This window comes from Nilaparvata lugens, chromosome 1 (genome assembly GCF_014356525.2).
Source record: "Nilaparvata lugens isolate BPH chromosome 1, ASM1435652v1, whole genome shotgun sequence".
NCBI classification, from domain to species: Eukaryota; Metazoa; Arthropoda; class Insecta; order Hemiptera; family Delphacidae; genus Nilaparvata; species Nilaparvata lugens.
In genome coordinates this window covers 31,571,790-31,585,651 of record NC_052504.1, presented here as the reverse complement: position 1 = coordinate 31,585,651, position 13,862 = coordinate 31,571,790, and the positions used below count along the sequence as shown (strand labels likewise).

General features: G+C 34.1%; 1 protein-coding gene across 4 annotated transcripts in view; it reads right to left on the bottom strand.

The window, feature by feature from the left end:
- Positions 1–13,862, bottom strand: part of LOC111064302 (calcitonin gene-related peptide type 1 receptor) — a 99,486-nt gene that overhangs the window by 9,584 nt on the left and 76,040 nt on the right. For all 4 annotated transcript variants that reach the window (XM_039425663.1, XM_039425658.1, XM_039425669.1 and 1 more), the window contains exons 4-9: positions 10,418–10,524; positions 9,811–9,902; positions 8,512–8,638; positions 7,642–7,862; positions 6,356–6,538; positions 4,586–4,769 (exon numbers count right to left, since the gene is read on the bottom strand). In XM_039425663.1, coding sequence (XP_039281597.1) covers positions 4,586–4,769; positions 6,356–6,538; positions 7,642–7,862; positions 8,512–8,638; positions 9,811–9,902; positions 10,418–10,524 — 914 coding nt within the window. The remainder of the gene's footprint in view (positions 1–4,585; positions 4,770–6,355; positions 6,539–7,641; positions 7,863–8,511; positions 8,639–9,810; positions 9,903–10,417; positions 10,525–13,862) is intronic.

The following is a 13,862-nucleotide window of genomic DNA, read 5'->3' as shown; positions in this document are numbered from 1 at the left end:
ATTCCAGTAGATCCATCTTTTTGAAATGGAAATGGAATTTCAAATTGCATTTCTTTCCTGATTTGGTTCAAGTGAAGTTAATCAGGATTAAAATTTAACCGGCTTTTGTGCAACTAGGCCTTAGTGAGGGAAATTTTTCCATTCCTCTGGGAATTACTCTCAATTTACTGTGATTAGATAGAACATTTCTGTATGAATTTGATTATATTTTCTTCTTTCGTAATACATTTTTTATGCTTTTGTACTCCAGAGCGAAGCTCGGTCTTCGATATTCTTAATATAGAATAATGTAAATGTGTTACCTACTCCAAAAAACATGATAGTGACTGTCAATCGGAACGGATTTTACTAGTCCAAATAATACACAAAAGATTAAAAATTGAATGTGTGAATTGGGAGTTAGGATTTGGTACGCTATCCACTTCTTCCAATACTTGATTCAAATTTGATAAAAAATGAATGATCGCATCTTGATTGTTCAAACTCAATACTGAAATAATCACAAGATATCATTCATTTCTAGTTTAGAAGAATATGACGATTATCCGAGAACATTTCAAAATCCTTTAACATGTTCTAATTATTGCAATTTTTTGAAAAAAACTATCACAGTCTCAGTTGATTGCGTGATACCGTTGAAGAGGATGTCTAACCCAAAAATCTTCTAAATTATTCTCACTCCTCAAACGAATCCCAGTCATGGAATCACTATGATGTGAAATTTAAGATGAACTGTTTATATCTAAGCCAGGAAACAATTAAGAAAGATCTTGTGATGATAAAACAGCTGTAATATTTATAATCTGTTATCTCTGTTACTAAGACACATATTTAATGTCGAATAAAGCTCGTGTTGAGTCCAATTCTATTACAATTTATTCGACATTAAAAATAAAATAAATGGGTCCGAAAAGAAAAACGAGTAAACGTCAAGATTTAGTCAGTGAAGGAGAAAACGATTCGCAAAACCAAATGCTCGGAAAAATACTGAAACCAACAGTTTTATCGATTGACCAAGATTCAGATGAAGCACCGAAAACGTGGAGACATTGGAAGGTAACATTTTTAAACTTCTTAAAAAACAGTTCAATCCCGAAAAAGGATGAATTGAATGTTTTGATCAATTATGTGTCACCGAATATTTTTGAAAGTATTTGCAATTGTATATCATTTGAAGAAGCTATAACAACTCTTGAAGAAAGCTTTATAAAACCTCAAAATGTAGTACATGCACGTTACTGCTTATCTAAAGCAAAACAAACCCATGGAGAATCAATTGATCAATTCTATAATAAACTAAAACGGCTAAGTTTACCATGTAACTTTCAAGCAGTCACGGCTGACAATAACAAAAGTGAATATATCCGAGACGCGTTCATCTCCGGATTAGAATCATCGAAAATCAGACAACATCTTTTCGAAATGAAATCGCTAACTTTGCAAGACGCTATCTCACAAGCACGAATGTTAGAGAATGCTGAAAACATTGCTAAAGAATACGAAACCAGTTCAGAATATGTTAACACAGTCCTAGCAAACGAGAATAAAAATACCGAGAAAACGACTTTAGTCCGTAATTCTTACCAAAAGAAGATTCAATGCAGATTTTGTGGCTATAATAATCATACTGATAATAGCCAATGCCCAGCAATAGGACAACCATGCCTAACTTGTAATCGAATAGGCCATTTTTCAAAAGTATGCAGAGCACGAAACGATAAAAAAAACTAAATGGTATCTGCCACAGTAATTTCAGCAGCAAATACTAGCACTGACCTCTCAAAATGTCTTGTTCCTATACGTGTTAATGGAATAGATACATTGGCACTATTAGACACTGGGAGCACAGCAAGTTTTATAGATAAGAAACTAGTAGTACAATCGAAGATGAAAACTATGCCATATTCCAATTTGATTACATTTGCTTCAAGTGCCTGCAACACTAAAACAACTGAGTGCGCTTTGAGTGAAATATATTTCCAGAACGAAGAATATAATGATTTTCCCTTGATCGTATTGAACAAATGTTGCGCTAGTGTAATTTTGGGACACGATTTTCTAAAGAACTTTTCATCCATCACTTTTGATTTCGGTGGATCTAAAGCAGCACTACAACTGAATGAAGACAATGACGCAAGAAGGCCTACTTATGAAATTAAAAAGTGTGCTCTAGCCCAAGCTACAGTAGAACCTGTCTCATTGTTTCGTGATCTTCAACCGGACTGTCGGCCTATAATAACTAAATCGAGACGACATTCAGAAGAGGATTACTTGTTTATGATGAATGAAGTCAAACGGCTTAAAGATGCTGATATTATAGAAAATAGTCATTCTTCTTGGAGAGCTCAAGCATTTGTTACTTCAAGAGAGAACCAAAAGAAACGTATGGTGATTGACTATTCACAGACCATCAACAAATTCACGAATTTGGATGCCTATCCACTACCACTAATGGAAGAATTAGTCAATAAGGTAGCGCAATATAAAATATTCTCATCTATTGACCTGAAATCTGCCTATCACCAGATACCAATCTTGCCTGAGGAAAGGCATTTCACCGCATTTGAAGTTGGACACAAACTGTATCAATTCAAAAGAATTCCGTTCGGAGTCACGAATGGAGTAGCTGCTTTCCAGAAAGTGATTGATCAAATCATAGAACAAGAAAATTTGATATCATGTTATGCCTATTTAGATGATATTATTGTATGCGGAAGGACCCAAGAAGAACATGATGAAAATTTAGAAAATTTCTGGAGAGCAACAGAAAAATATGGCCTCACGTTTAATGAAGAAAAGTGTAAAATATCTATGGAGAATTTAACCTTTCTGGGATTCGAAATTGGTCAGGGTATGATTAAGCCCGATCCAGATCGATTGAAACCACTCCTTGACTTACCAGCTCCAAAAAATCAGAAAGAATTGAAGCGTGTCCTTGGAATGCTTGCACACTACTCCAAATGGATAAAAGAATTTTCAAAAAAGATCCATCCACTTGTGCATAATACTCACTTCCCGTTGAATGAAGAATGCAGAAATATATTTGAATCATTAAAGAAAGAAATAGGATCTGCAGTTCTAGTGCACATTGATGAAAAAGTCCCGTTCACTTTGGAAACTGATGCCTCAGATTACGCTATTGGAGCAGTATTAACACAGAATGAGAGACCAGTGGCGTTTTTCTCAAGAACTCTTTCCACATCTGAAACTAGGCACTCTGCAGTGGAAAAAGAAGCTTATGCCATTGTGGAATCAATCAGGAAATGGCGACATTACTTACTTGGACGAGAATTTACACTTATCACAGACCAGAAATCAGTTTCATTCATGTTTAGTAATAAACAAACCAGCAAGATTAAGAATGACAAAATCCAACGATGGCGCCTTGAATTGTCAGAATATAAGTTCAATATAATTTATAGAGTTGGAAAAGAGAATATACCAGCAGATACACTATCAAGAGTCTGTGCCACTGTTGGATGCCATACAGATATAAAGAAACTGATAAAAATTCATGAGGACCTGTGTCATCCAGGAGTTACTCGACTCCATCATTGGACCAAAACAAAGAACTTACCATATTCAATAGATGATGTAAAAGAAGTATGTTCCAAATGTATTACATGTTCTGAAATGAAACCACGCTATGCCAAAGGAACTGGCCGCCTTATCAAAGCAACTCGACCATTTGAACGTCTTAATATGGATTTCAAAGGCCCACTACAATCAAGTTCAAGGAACAAGTATATTTTAGTTCTTATAGACGAATATTCCAGATTCCCATTTGCCTTCCCCTGTCCTAACATGACTACTAATACAGTAATAAAACACCTTACATCACTATTCTCTCTTTTTGGTGTACCGTCTTACATACATTCCGATAGAGGAACATCGTTTATGTCATCAGCTTTGAAAAATTTCCTACTATCAAAAGGAATTGCCAGCAGCAGAACATCGCCCTATAATCCAGCCGGTAATGGGCAAGTCGAACGGTACAATGGAGTTATATGGAAAAGTGTGATGCTAGCCCTAAAATCGAGAGGTTTGAACAACAGTCACTGGGAACAAGTTCTCCCCGATGCCCTTAACTCTATTCGTTCCCTATTATGCACAAGCACCAACTGCACACCACATGAGCGGATGTTTTTACATACAAGAAACTCAAGTAATGGAAAACCATTACCAACCTGGCTATTGACACCTGGACCAGTATGGTTGAAGAAGATGACAAAAAACTCAAAACAAGAATCACAAGTTGAAAAAGTTGAATTAATCGAGAATAACCCTGAATATGCGTTTGTTCGTCACAACGACGGCAGAGAATCGACAGTCTCTCTTCGCCAGCTCGCCCCATACCCCACGAGTGCCGATTGATATTAAGGGGGGAAGATTGTGATGATAAAACAGCTGTAATATCTATAATCTGTTATCTCTGTTACTAAGACACATATTTAATGTCGAATAAAGCTCGTGTTGAGTCCAATTCTATTACAGATCTCTTATAAAATCTGAATGATTGAATTTTTATGCGAAACTTTTGATCGACTTAATTGAATTTTGGAATCATCAATTTGGTTACACAAACCTGGTAAGATGTAACAACGGCTGAAATGATCTGGTATGCTGGCTCCCAAGCTGCTCCCTGCTGCGGTCTGAATGGCATCAGAATGTATTGGAGTCCTAGAAGCGGTATCAGAATAAATGTCGCTCTCACTGCTTTCCTCGTTCTTCCCGACATCACACCAGTCTGACTCAGTACAGTGTTTCTTCTGCAAATAAGTAGCATTTCTCAAGTTGACGGAAAGAGTTCGAAATACTGTGAATTAAATACCTTAATATTGAATAGAATATGATATTATACTTATTGGAGGTGTATAACTAGCAAATATCTTGAATCAGTGATAGCTAAATCCACCTACGAATATCGATTATGTATGTTAATATATGAAGAAAGTCATTGTGATACAATAATTAAGTAGGTCCATACTTATGATTGATCACTCTCTTGAAGAATACATATAGAAGTTTATTCTATATAGTATTCCATGAAATGTACACGTGTACATATTTTACCTATAAATAAAAATATAAATCTGAGTACCCTTTTGATATGTTTCGGCTACTAATGTCATTTTCAACATTACCTTATTATACCTATTATACTTTCTCTACCGAAGATGAAAAATATTATTTGTATATTTATTCTTATTTGAGATCCCAAGTGGAAAAGATCTTTGCTGATACAGAGTTCTCTTCATTTAATTGAACTCAACAATATACACAATACTGATTGCATACTCCAACTTAGTACATAGTCATGTAGAGTAGAACGCTTCAGATTCTGACTAGTAGAGCTCTTGTGTGAATATTGACCAAACTGCTGAGTTTGTGTTTATTTGTTGGTGAAAGTGCTTTTCCGGGTTTGTGGGAATAGTCTCATGGTTCTAATTCCCCTCAAGAGACACAAGTCGACAGTAATACACTGGTCTTGGTTCACATCCTCAGCAGATTTCTTGTTGAATGATACGATGCGTGAACCGCTATTACTGACTTAGAATTCTACTTGGCACATATAAATGAATGAGTGGAAATTTAAATTCCAGAAACAGTAATTTTATCGTGGTTATTGGTGATTGTTTTGATGTGATTGAGATAATGAATCCATTATCTTGAAGGTTAAGTTCCTTCATTCACAATATTATAAACTCTTGAGATGTATTTCTTGTTCCATCACATGATTTTCTGAAAATATTTTTTTGTTACCTTGGTAAATCAGGAAAAAATTGATCTATCAATGAATTTGCGCTACTCATTGGTATGGATGATTGGAATTCATGTTGTGGAGAGCACATTCGATTAGAGTAATGGAGCACAGTCTATTTGAGTTTGGAGGTTACATTGTATCAGTCTCATAATTTTGAATGGATTGAACATCATATCGGTTTGTCTTTTTATCCACTATCTTTGAGAATGGAAGAAATGAAAAAAATAATATAGGCTAACAAACGGCAAGGTTTATTCTATTCATGATATAATAGTGAAAAATATGAATAGCTGAATATTATCACAGAAAAACAATTCAAAGAGTCTTCAATGTTTGTTTCCATTACAACCTGCTTGCTTGTTAATAATCACTTCTGAACAATTAGATTACGACATAGCAGTCCTTCCGAAAGCGCTCCACGAATGTGAGTAGAAGCTGATAGCTTTTATTCATAAATATCAGACTTCTATGTCGTAATTTGATTATTCAAGAGTAATCCAAAGAGGTAATCCGGTCAACCAGGGACTAAAAAAAATATATCATCCAGTCATTTTCTTAGTTTTTCCCGCTTGGATCACTCAGATAAATTACCTTCTCAATCTGACAGATGACTGTGGGTCTTGAAAAGATGCTTTGGGACTGACAGGTTGTCCAGTGTGTAATTTTGTGAGCAGCAGACGTACAATATTTATCAGGAAGACGAGATTGGCCAACATGGAGATGCAGACTGGTCCCGACAATGTCCACGAGTAGAGGGACTCATGAATCCAACAGCTGTACAGATAATATTCAAAATGATATTATCATTCAGTATAGCTTAGTATAGTAGAGTGGTTAAATACAGAAGTCTCAAGAAATCATCAATGATGATCATCGGTATGTAATCAACGATTATCACTGATCATCGGTAGTACTGGGGGCTATCTATTCTCATTCATCCACGGAATCAAAAAATAATTTTTCCAATGGAATAACAATGAATGGAGGATGTTGACATTTAAAAAAAAACTGGAAATTAATTTCATAATTTCTCAATAAGTTATTGATGAAGTTGATGGGAGCAGTATGATAACAGTTATTGTAAATCTTCAAGAATTTCAGGGAATTTAAGATTTTCAGCAATAAACATTTTTGTAATACCTTCCTTAGCATAGGCCTACTGCCTACTGTGAAGCTCAGTATTGAGGAAACTTGAAAAGTAAATGCAGAATGGGGGTTGTTTCTATGGGGAAATCTACTAGCCTACCTTTTGAAGAGAGCTCAGTTTTTAAACAAGGCTAGTAGACTTTTCCATCTTCATTCTGCATTTACCAAGAATAAGAATATTTTATTTCAATTACTGCATTAATTATTAGCCAAATAAATCGATTATTCTCTTCCAAGTAATAGATTACTTTGAAATTTGAATTTTATGTGAGAGTAATGATTAATTTGAAGTATGAAGTTGATCATACAAAAGTATAAACAACATTGTCATAGCCTAAACAACTATTACTATCTCCAATATTGCAATAATCTTCACAAATTACGGGAATAATATTGTTAACGTACTGAAGATTCTGATATCAAGCATCCTATTATCAATATAAATCTGCTATAATTTTGAATTCATGCATCATCTCATATCACCTATTATTCATAACAATCAACAATTATTCTATTATTTATACGAATAATTCCTATTGAATAATCATGAAAATAACAAGCTCTTTGAATCAAATAAAGTTAATTTCAAGAAGTACATTGAGTAGGATGGACGGAATGTCACAATTCCTCTGTTGGTAAAATACTCCACCGAAAACAATGATTGTTTATAATGGAATAGAAGCAACAAACTGTGTCCTGTGTTTGGGAAATTGATGTTGGCTAGCACTCACTGCAATTTCTCCTCTCGGAGCGACGAGCGCATTGCTGCATATATTAGCACGAGAATTGCTGGTACTCCCCAGCCAATGAAATATAGAAGAGGCATCACTCGTGACTCTGTCAGAAATGTGACTACAAGCAGTGTATGCAAATAGAGTCCTTCACAGAACATCCACAAGTAGGTTGCCACCAGGAAGTACTGCACGAGTAGGTGAAGTGCTTGACATCCCAGCTGAAAAATAATTAAATGCGAAAAATGACAAAAATGTCGATAATCAATATTTTTTATATTGGATAATCTCTTGAATTCAGATTATTTCTATCAAACACAATCAACAATTTTGGTGTTAGTCAGGGTCCATTGGGATATATCAAAGCAATCTATGCTTATGAAGTATCATCCAGCCTCTAATAATAAATTATGCATTCAATGCCATGTACTGCCCCTCTTCGATTTCAATGAACCACATATTATATAATTGAATTATTTTCATAGGGATACTCAGTAGAAACTCGATTGAAATAAGAAAGCCGAAGCCGGTCGTTTTGAAGTGAAGAGAAAGTTTTTTTGCAAGTTTAAATTTAAAAAAATTGTAGTTGAGCAGTGAAATTAAAAAAACAAAATTTTAATTGCTCTTATGAGTTGAGTTGGTTTTATTTCTCCTATTCCAACATTTGTGATAGTGTTTCTTCATTGTTTTATTTATTGTATAATTTTCTCATGAAGGAGACTGGCTCCTTTATAACTAAACAATCTACTGTGTACTCATGTACAAGGTGTAAGAACATTTATTATTAATTATCCTATTATATTGAAATTAAACTTTCTCTTTTGAACAAGATTATATCATCAATTCCATTATGCAGCTCTCATAACTCACCCCGTTTGTCATCAGAACTGGAAGATTATCGACCACCGCTTCATACCAAATCAACCACAGACAGTTATTTATCGTCAAAGATAGGAACAGATTTTTGTGTATTTGAATGCGTGTGCAGCTCAACGATCTGAAATGAGAACTCGAAAACTGCATGATTCATTCAAATTGAGTAAAAACGGAAAATACATCATTACAAATGTCTATAATACGCATACTAAGTTTAAAGAACTGATTTGAATTTGGACTTTGAAATGGTGTTTGCCTCAATAGGATATACATTTTTTTTCAATATGAATATCAAATATTTCTTTATCCTCCTAAGACCGCTCCGACCACTGATGCATTGCCGCTTTATTTGTTTCAATGATAATTCCAAGAAGGATAATCATTGTATATACAACCTTGATAGAAATGGCATTCCTCCCGCAGGCTAATAATAATTTTTCGCTAGCAAGATTAATAATAGAGTTCGGAGCACAGTTACTAGAAAAAAAAACTTGAGAAAAAGTGAACTGAAGTTGGGAAAACTAGATCAACAACATTTTTCGTCCAACACTCAGTCAATTCCATTCCAAATAATCAAAGTGCAAGCTATTGATGTTATCGAGAACTGGAGAAATGATTTATTAGAAACTATACAAGTATTTTTCAGACTTTCTTTGAAAAATGTTCAATCATGAAGTGTTTTAACATGGAAATTTAATATTGATCAATATGTTTAGTACCAGGACAAATTATAATAATCAAATGTAATTATATCATATTGAAAATGTACAATAATACGTCTTGAGACACACTCTAATTTCAACAGGTGAAACGTGCATATATTTTACAAAGCAAAACTTAGTACAGTTTTTGTAGCGAATATGTGTAGGATGAAGCTTCATTTTGCGTAATTGAAACTCTAATGAGCCCATAATCCTCCTGAGAACCACAAATGTCGTAATTATAGACCTACTAAATGAATTCTGATTATGCAACGTGGCAAATAGTTCTCCCTTTGAACTTATAATGTCTGTTTTTTTAATTAATGTACCGGTTCCACGAAAAAACTGATTAAAAGTTTGATATTTGGCAAATAATAATATGTAATAATTTTTGATTCTCGTGTATGATCCTGTCTTTCAATTTCAACGCATTAATATTAAACGTTGATAAAGGTACTTTACTTTGAATAGAACGTGGGTTGCCGAAGTAGCGTGGGTAATAATGATGCATGCGTTTTGAAATATCCATCTAGTGGAAAATCGATGTGGGAACGAGAGGTATTCAAGTTTTCTAGAGATTGCTATTACTTACTTAAAATAGAAGAAGATAAATAAGGATATGATCAAGGCTGCTAGAGATATTGAATATCCTGTCTTATATATGAAATTCACATGTTTTCTCAGCTGAAACAGAAGAATTTTTTTGATAAGAACCAGTTTTTAATCTCCAGCAAATCATTCATTATTCATCAAACGTGGGTGGTAACTCAATTAATTATCCGAATTTTCAATGAAAATTCGATTGACGAAATTTTCGTCTTGAAAATTTTGATTGACAATACCAAATGTATAAAATGCCCGCCTTTTCTCTATATTATTTTTAATTCAAATCCAAGTAGTTCCAGATACGGTAGATATATTATGGATTTCATCCACGAATTAGTGGTTGACTTTTCATGGTATCAGCCTAATGAGCAACAATTCTAGAAGATTTTCAAGTTTTATCAAATATATTTATCATTTGGTATGAAAACAAAAATGGTCTCTAGAAATTGAACTTTAATTCACCAGTAAATGTTGATGTAGTAAAAATTTATTGTGTTGCACTAATACCTGAAAAATATGTCTAAACAGAACATTCATGAATCTATTTCTCCATAGGGGAGAATAGAGGTTATTCATGAAGATCCTCGAATTACCTCCAGGTCCTCGAGATCAACACAGGTCGTATAATTCGACCAGGTTTTATTGCTGTCAGGATGCCTGAACCAAGTACCATCCATCAAACACGTTCGCTGACCGAACCCTGTGAAAAGGTTAAATCAATTTTATATAATCCATAACAAATCGCTTCTGTGACCTCTACCACATAGTATAAGAAACATAACTGGTGAATTATGACTCAAGGAACTCAAGATTAACATAATTATTTTTCACAGATGAGGAGAAGTTTCTATGAATGATGATGATAAAATATATTATATACTACTGAACTGGTTACCTTGAAATGGTGCATAAACATTCTCAATTCACTGAGAATGGTTATTCTCCTTTTTTTATTTCTAATAATTACCAATCAATTATAATGTCAATAATTGAAACAAATAATTCCAATTTTTGATACAAAATTCACGTAAGATAAAAGCCCAATCGAATAGTTTTTCTATCGTAAATTATCACGGTATGTTGTTAATATCAGCATTGAACTATATAAATGAATTCAATCTATTTCTGCTCTCACAGAGCACGTGTTATGCCTGCTTACCATTTATAGATTATAATAGTTTCAGTACAAAATGTTTCGTATTATATCATATATTAAAACTGTAAGTTTTTTGTGTTAATAGTGAGAACTGTTCTTATATCACCAATAAGCCTATTTTATCATCAAAAGTAGGGGGAGAAAAAGTTTTGGGTTATCCTGTTGATTCTCTCTCACTCATTAATTAGATGCTGTGAATGTTTATAGTATTATGAAAAAATAAATGTACAATACGTTTTTAATTTTTTATTTACCAGGTTAAATCATTTATAGGGTATATTTCAATCAAAACTGAGGTACTTGGTTCCTCGATTGAGCTTATGTTGATCTTATAGGATGATAAAGAATGCTGAGAACTGCACGTATAATATGAAATTATTATAATAGATTATGAATTTGACTGTGAAAATTCATTCTCAAGGCTCTCAACGATCACCAACTTACTTTCATTCGTCTTATCAAGTTTCTGTGTAAGATGGATGACACGATGAGTTTATAATCCATGTTCATTACTCTATCTTCTCAAATATCAACTATTCCATTTCTGGCTCTGTTTTATGATATAATGTAATTCAAATTTCAGGTTCCTAGTTCCATAGAAATAAATTTTGTAAGAGTGTTATTACGATATTTTTGTCACTTTCACTCTGGATGAGTTGAGACACATAAAAAATTAAAGAAAACAGTGAGAGAATAATGTAAACTGAGCAAAATTTATGGAGATGAAATGAGCTCCATTGGAATAAGATGAATAAAAATGGTCTTACTGCGCTCCCCATTACCATAGTAATTACCCCAAAATTATATCTGAGTCACAAAACGCAAGGCCGTGCTCTCTATTATCCAGCAGAGGGACTATCGACCCTACTTCCGCTCTCGGCCGCTAGGTAGCAATCAGATCTGTGTTTAGTGGAGACACCTTTGTTGTCACACTCATTATTATTCATTATCTCGTGCTCAGACGTGGATTAGAATATCACCATGCGTTCTTTCGTCACGTGAGGCAACGTAATAAAGACTGCAATTCAATGGGAATAGAAATGAATAGCTGCTGGGGAAATGAATTAATTTATAAACAATAGACCACTCAACAAAGAAATCGGGTTAGATTTTTCTGTTCTTTACTCTTTTTCTGTTGATGGAGACAAAGAAACGGTTCTTGAATAGTTTCAAAAGGCCGCATTTCGAGATTTCATTTTTCAATTTGTAGTTGAATTTAAAATTTTCATTTGATTACTGAATAAATTCCAGTTCAAATATACTAGGGCATAATAATTTCCCATTCAATAAAATGTGTTTATTCAACGTCTTGGGGCATAATATTATTGACCGAACGAAGTGAGGTCTGAGATTCAAGTCGACGGTTTTGCATTTCTCTTTATGTTTATATTTATGTTCCGAATTAGCGGCGAAACGCAGCAATAGATTTCCATGAAATTTGACAGATATGTTCCTTTTTGAATTTCACGTCGACGTATGTACAAAGTTTTTCGAAATTTCGCATTTCAAGGATAATTGACCGAGCAAAGTGAGGTCTGAGATTCAAGTTGACGGCTTTGCATTTCTCTTTATGTTTTTATGTTTTATGTTGCGCATTTACGGTGAAACACGGTAATAGATTTTCATGAAATTTGACAGTTATGTTCCTTTTTGAATTGCGCGTCGACGTATATACAAGGGTTTTGGAAATTTTGCATTTCAAGGATAATAAAAGGAAAGGGAGCCTTCTTCATACACCAATATTAGAGTAAAAATCAGACTATAGAATTATTCATCATAAATCAGCTGTCGAGTGGATTATAGATTGCATGAAATGACGCATGCAATTCAATATCTCAATGTTACTTAGAGAAAAACAGATGCTGTGTGGACTATTAATTGCATGCAGTGAGGCATGCAATTGATAACTTGAGATTTATCTGAGATAACTTGATTTTCTCTGCTTTCAACTCGGTAAGCTTTTGATGATACAAACAGTACATAGCTGTTTATATCAAATTCTTAGTATTGTCGATACAACAACCCAAACAGCCATTAGTCGTTTATACACCGATACCTATCTCGCCGACACGACAGGACAGGACAGAAATTTACTCTGACAGTATTAGAGGAGACTGTGGTTTATAATTGCGCGAGGTCTACTGTTCACAGAACTACCAGTAATTCCCTATTGAATGAAATGTATTCATCCAACACCTTAGGGCATAATATTATAATTCCCTATTCAATAAAATGTGTTTATCAACTTCTTTTCCCTCAGACTCAAGATGCTCACAAGAATAATGGGGTAGCGTAAAGAAAAAATGTAAAAGCATCGATGTATGGCAGGTTGCCTACACAGCTCCGTGTAGCAAGTGCGAACAGAAAGATTGGGTCCGCGGTGTAGCATCCATTTTCGATTGTACTAGGTACCAAGGTACCTAGAATACATTCTGGGTACATTGGTTGCCACTATACTCATCAGCTGGCTATGATAGAAACATTTGGATGTAATCGTGGTGAATCGCGACCTGATCTGTTCATTCAAATGCTTTGCAATGCGTTTGTGTTATAATAATTATGAAGGTCGATCGCGGCCTAAACTGAGAGCTAAACGTTGACCTGTTCTATTTGTACCCTCAAGCTCCATGACTATTCCGAAGGGAATACGAATATCTATAGGGCTTTAAAATATAAGTTTTATTGTATATTGGTTTGTTACGTGTATTATTAAAAATGAAAGACTCATTCATTTAAGAACATTAAAACCTCAAATTCTCTTCTAATTAATCATTCAATAATGTTTTAAAGTTAAGATTAGAGTGTGTTGATTCTACTAGAGGTACTTGCTGATACCAAAAAGTTAATTTACCTTTGGGCTAATTATTTTGTAAGTTTTGCAT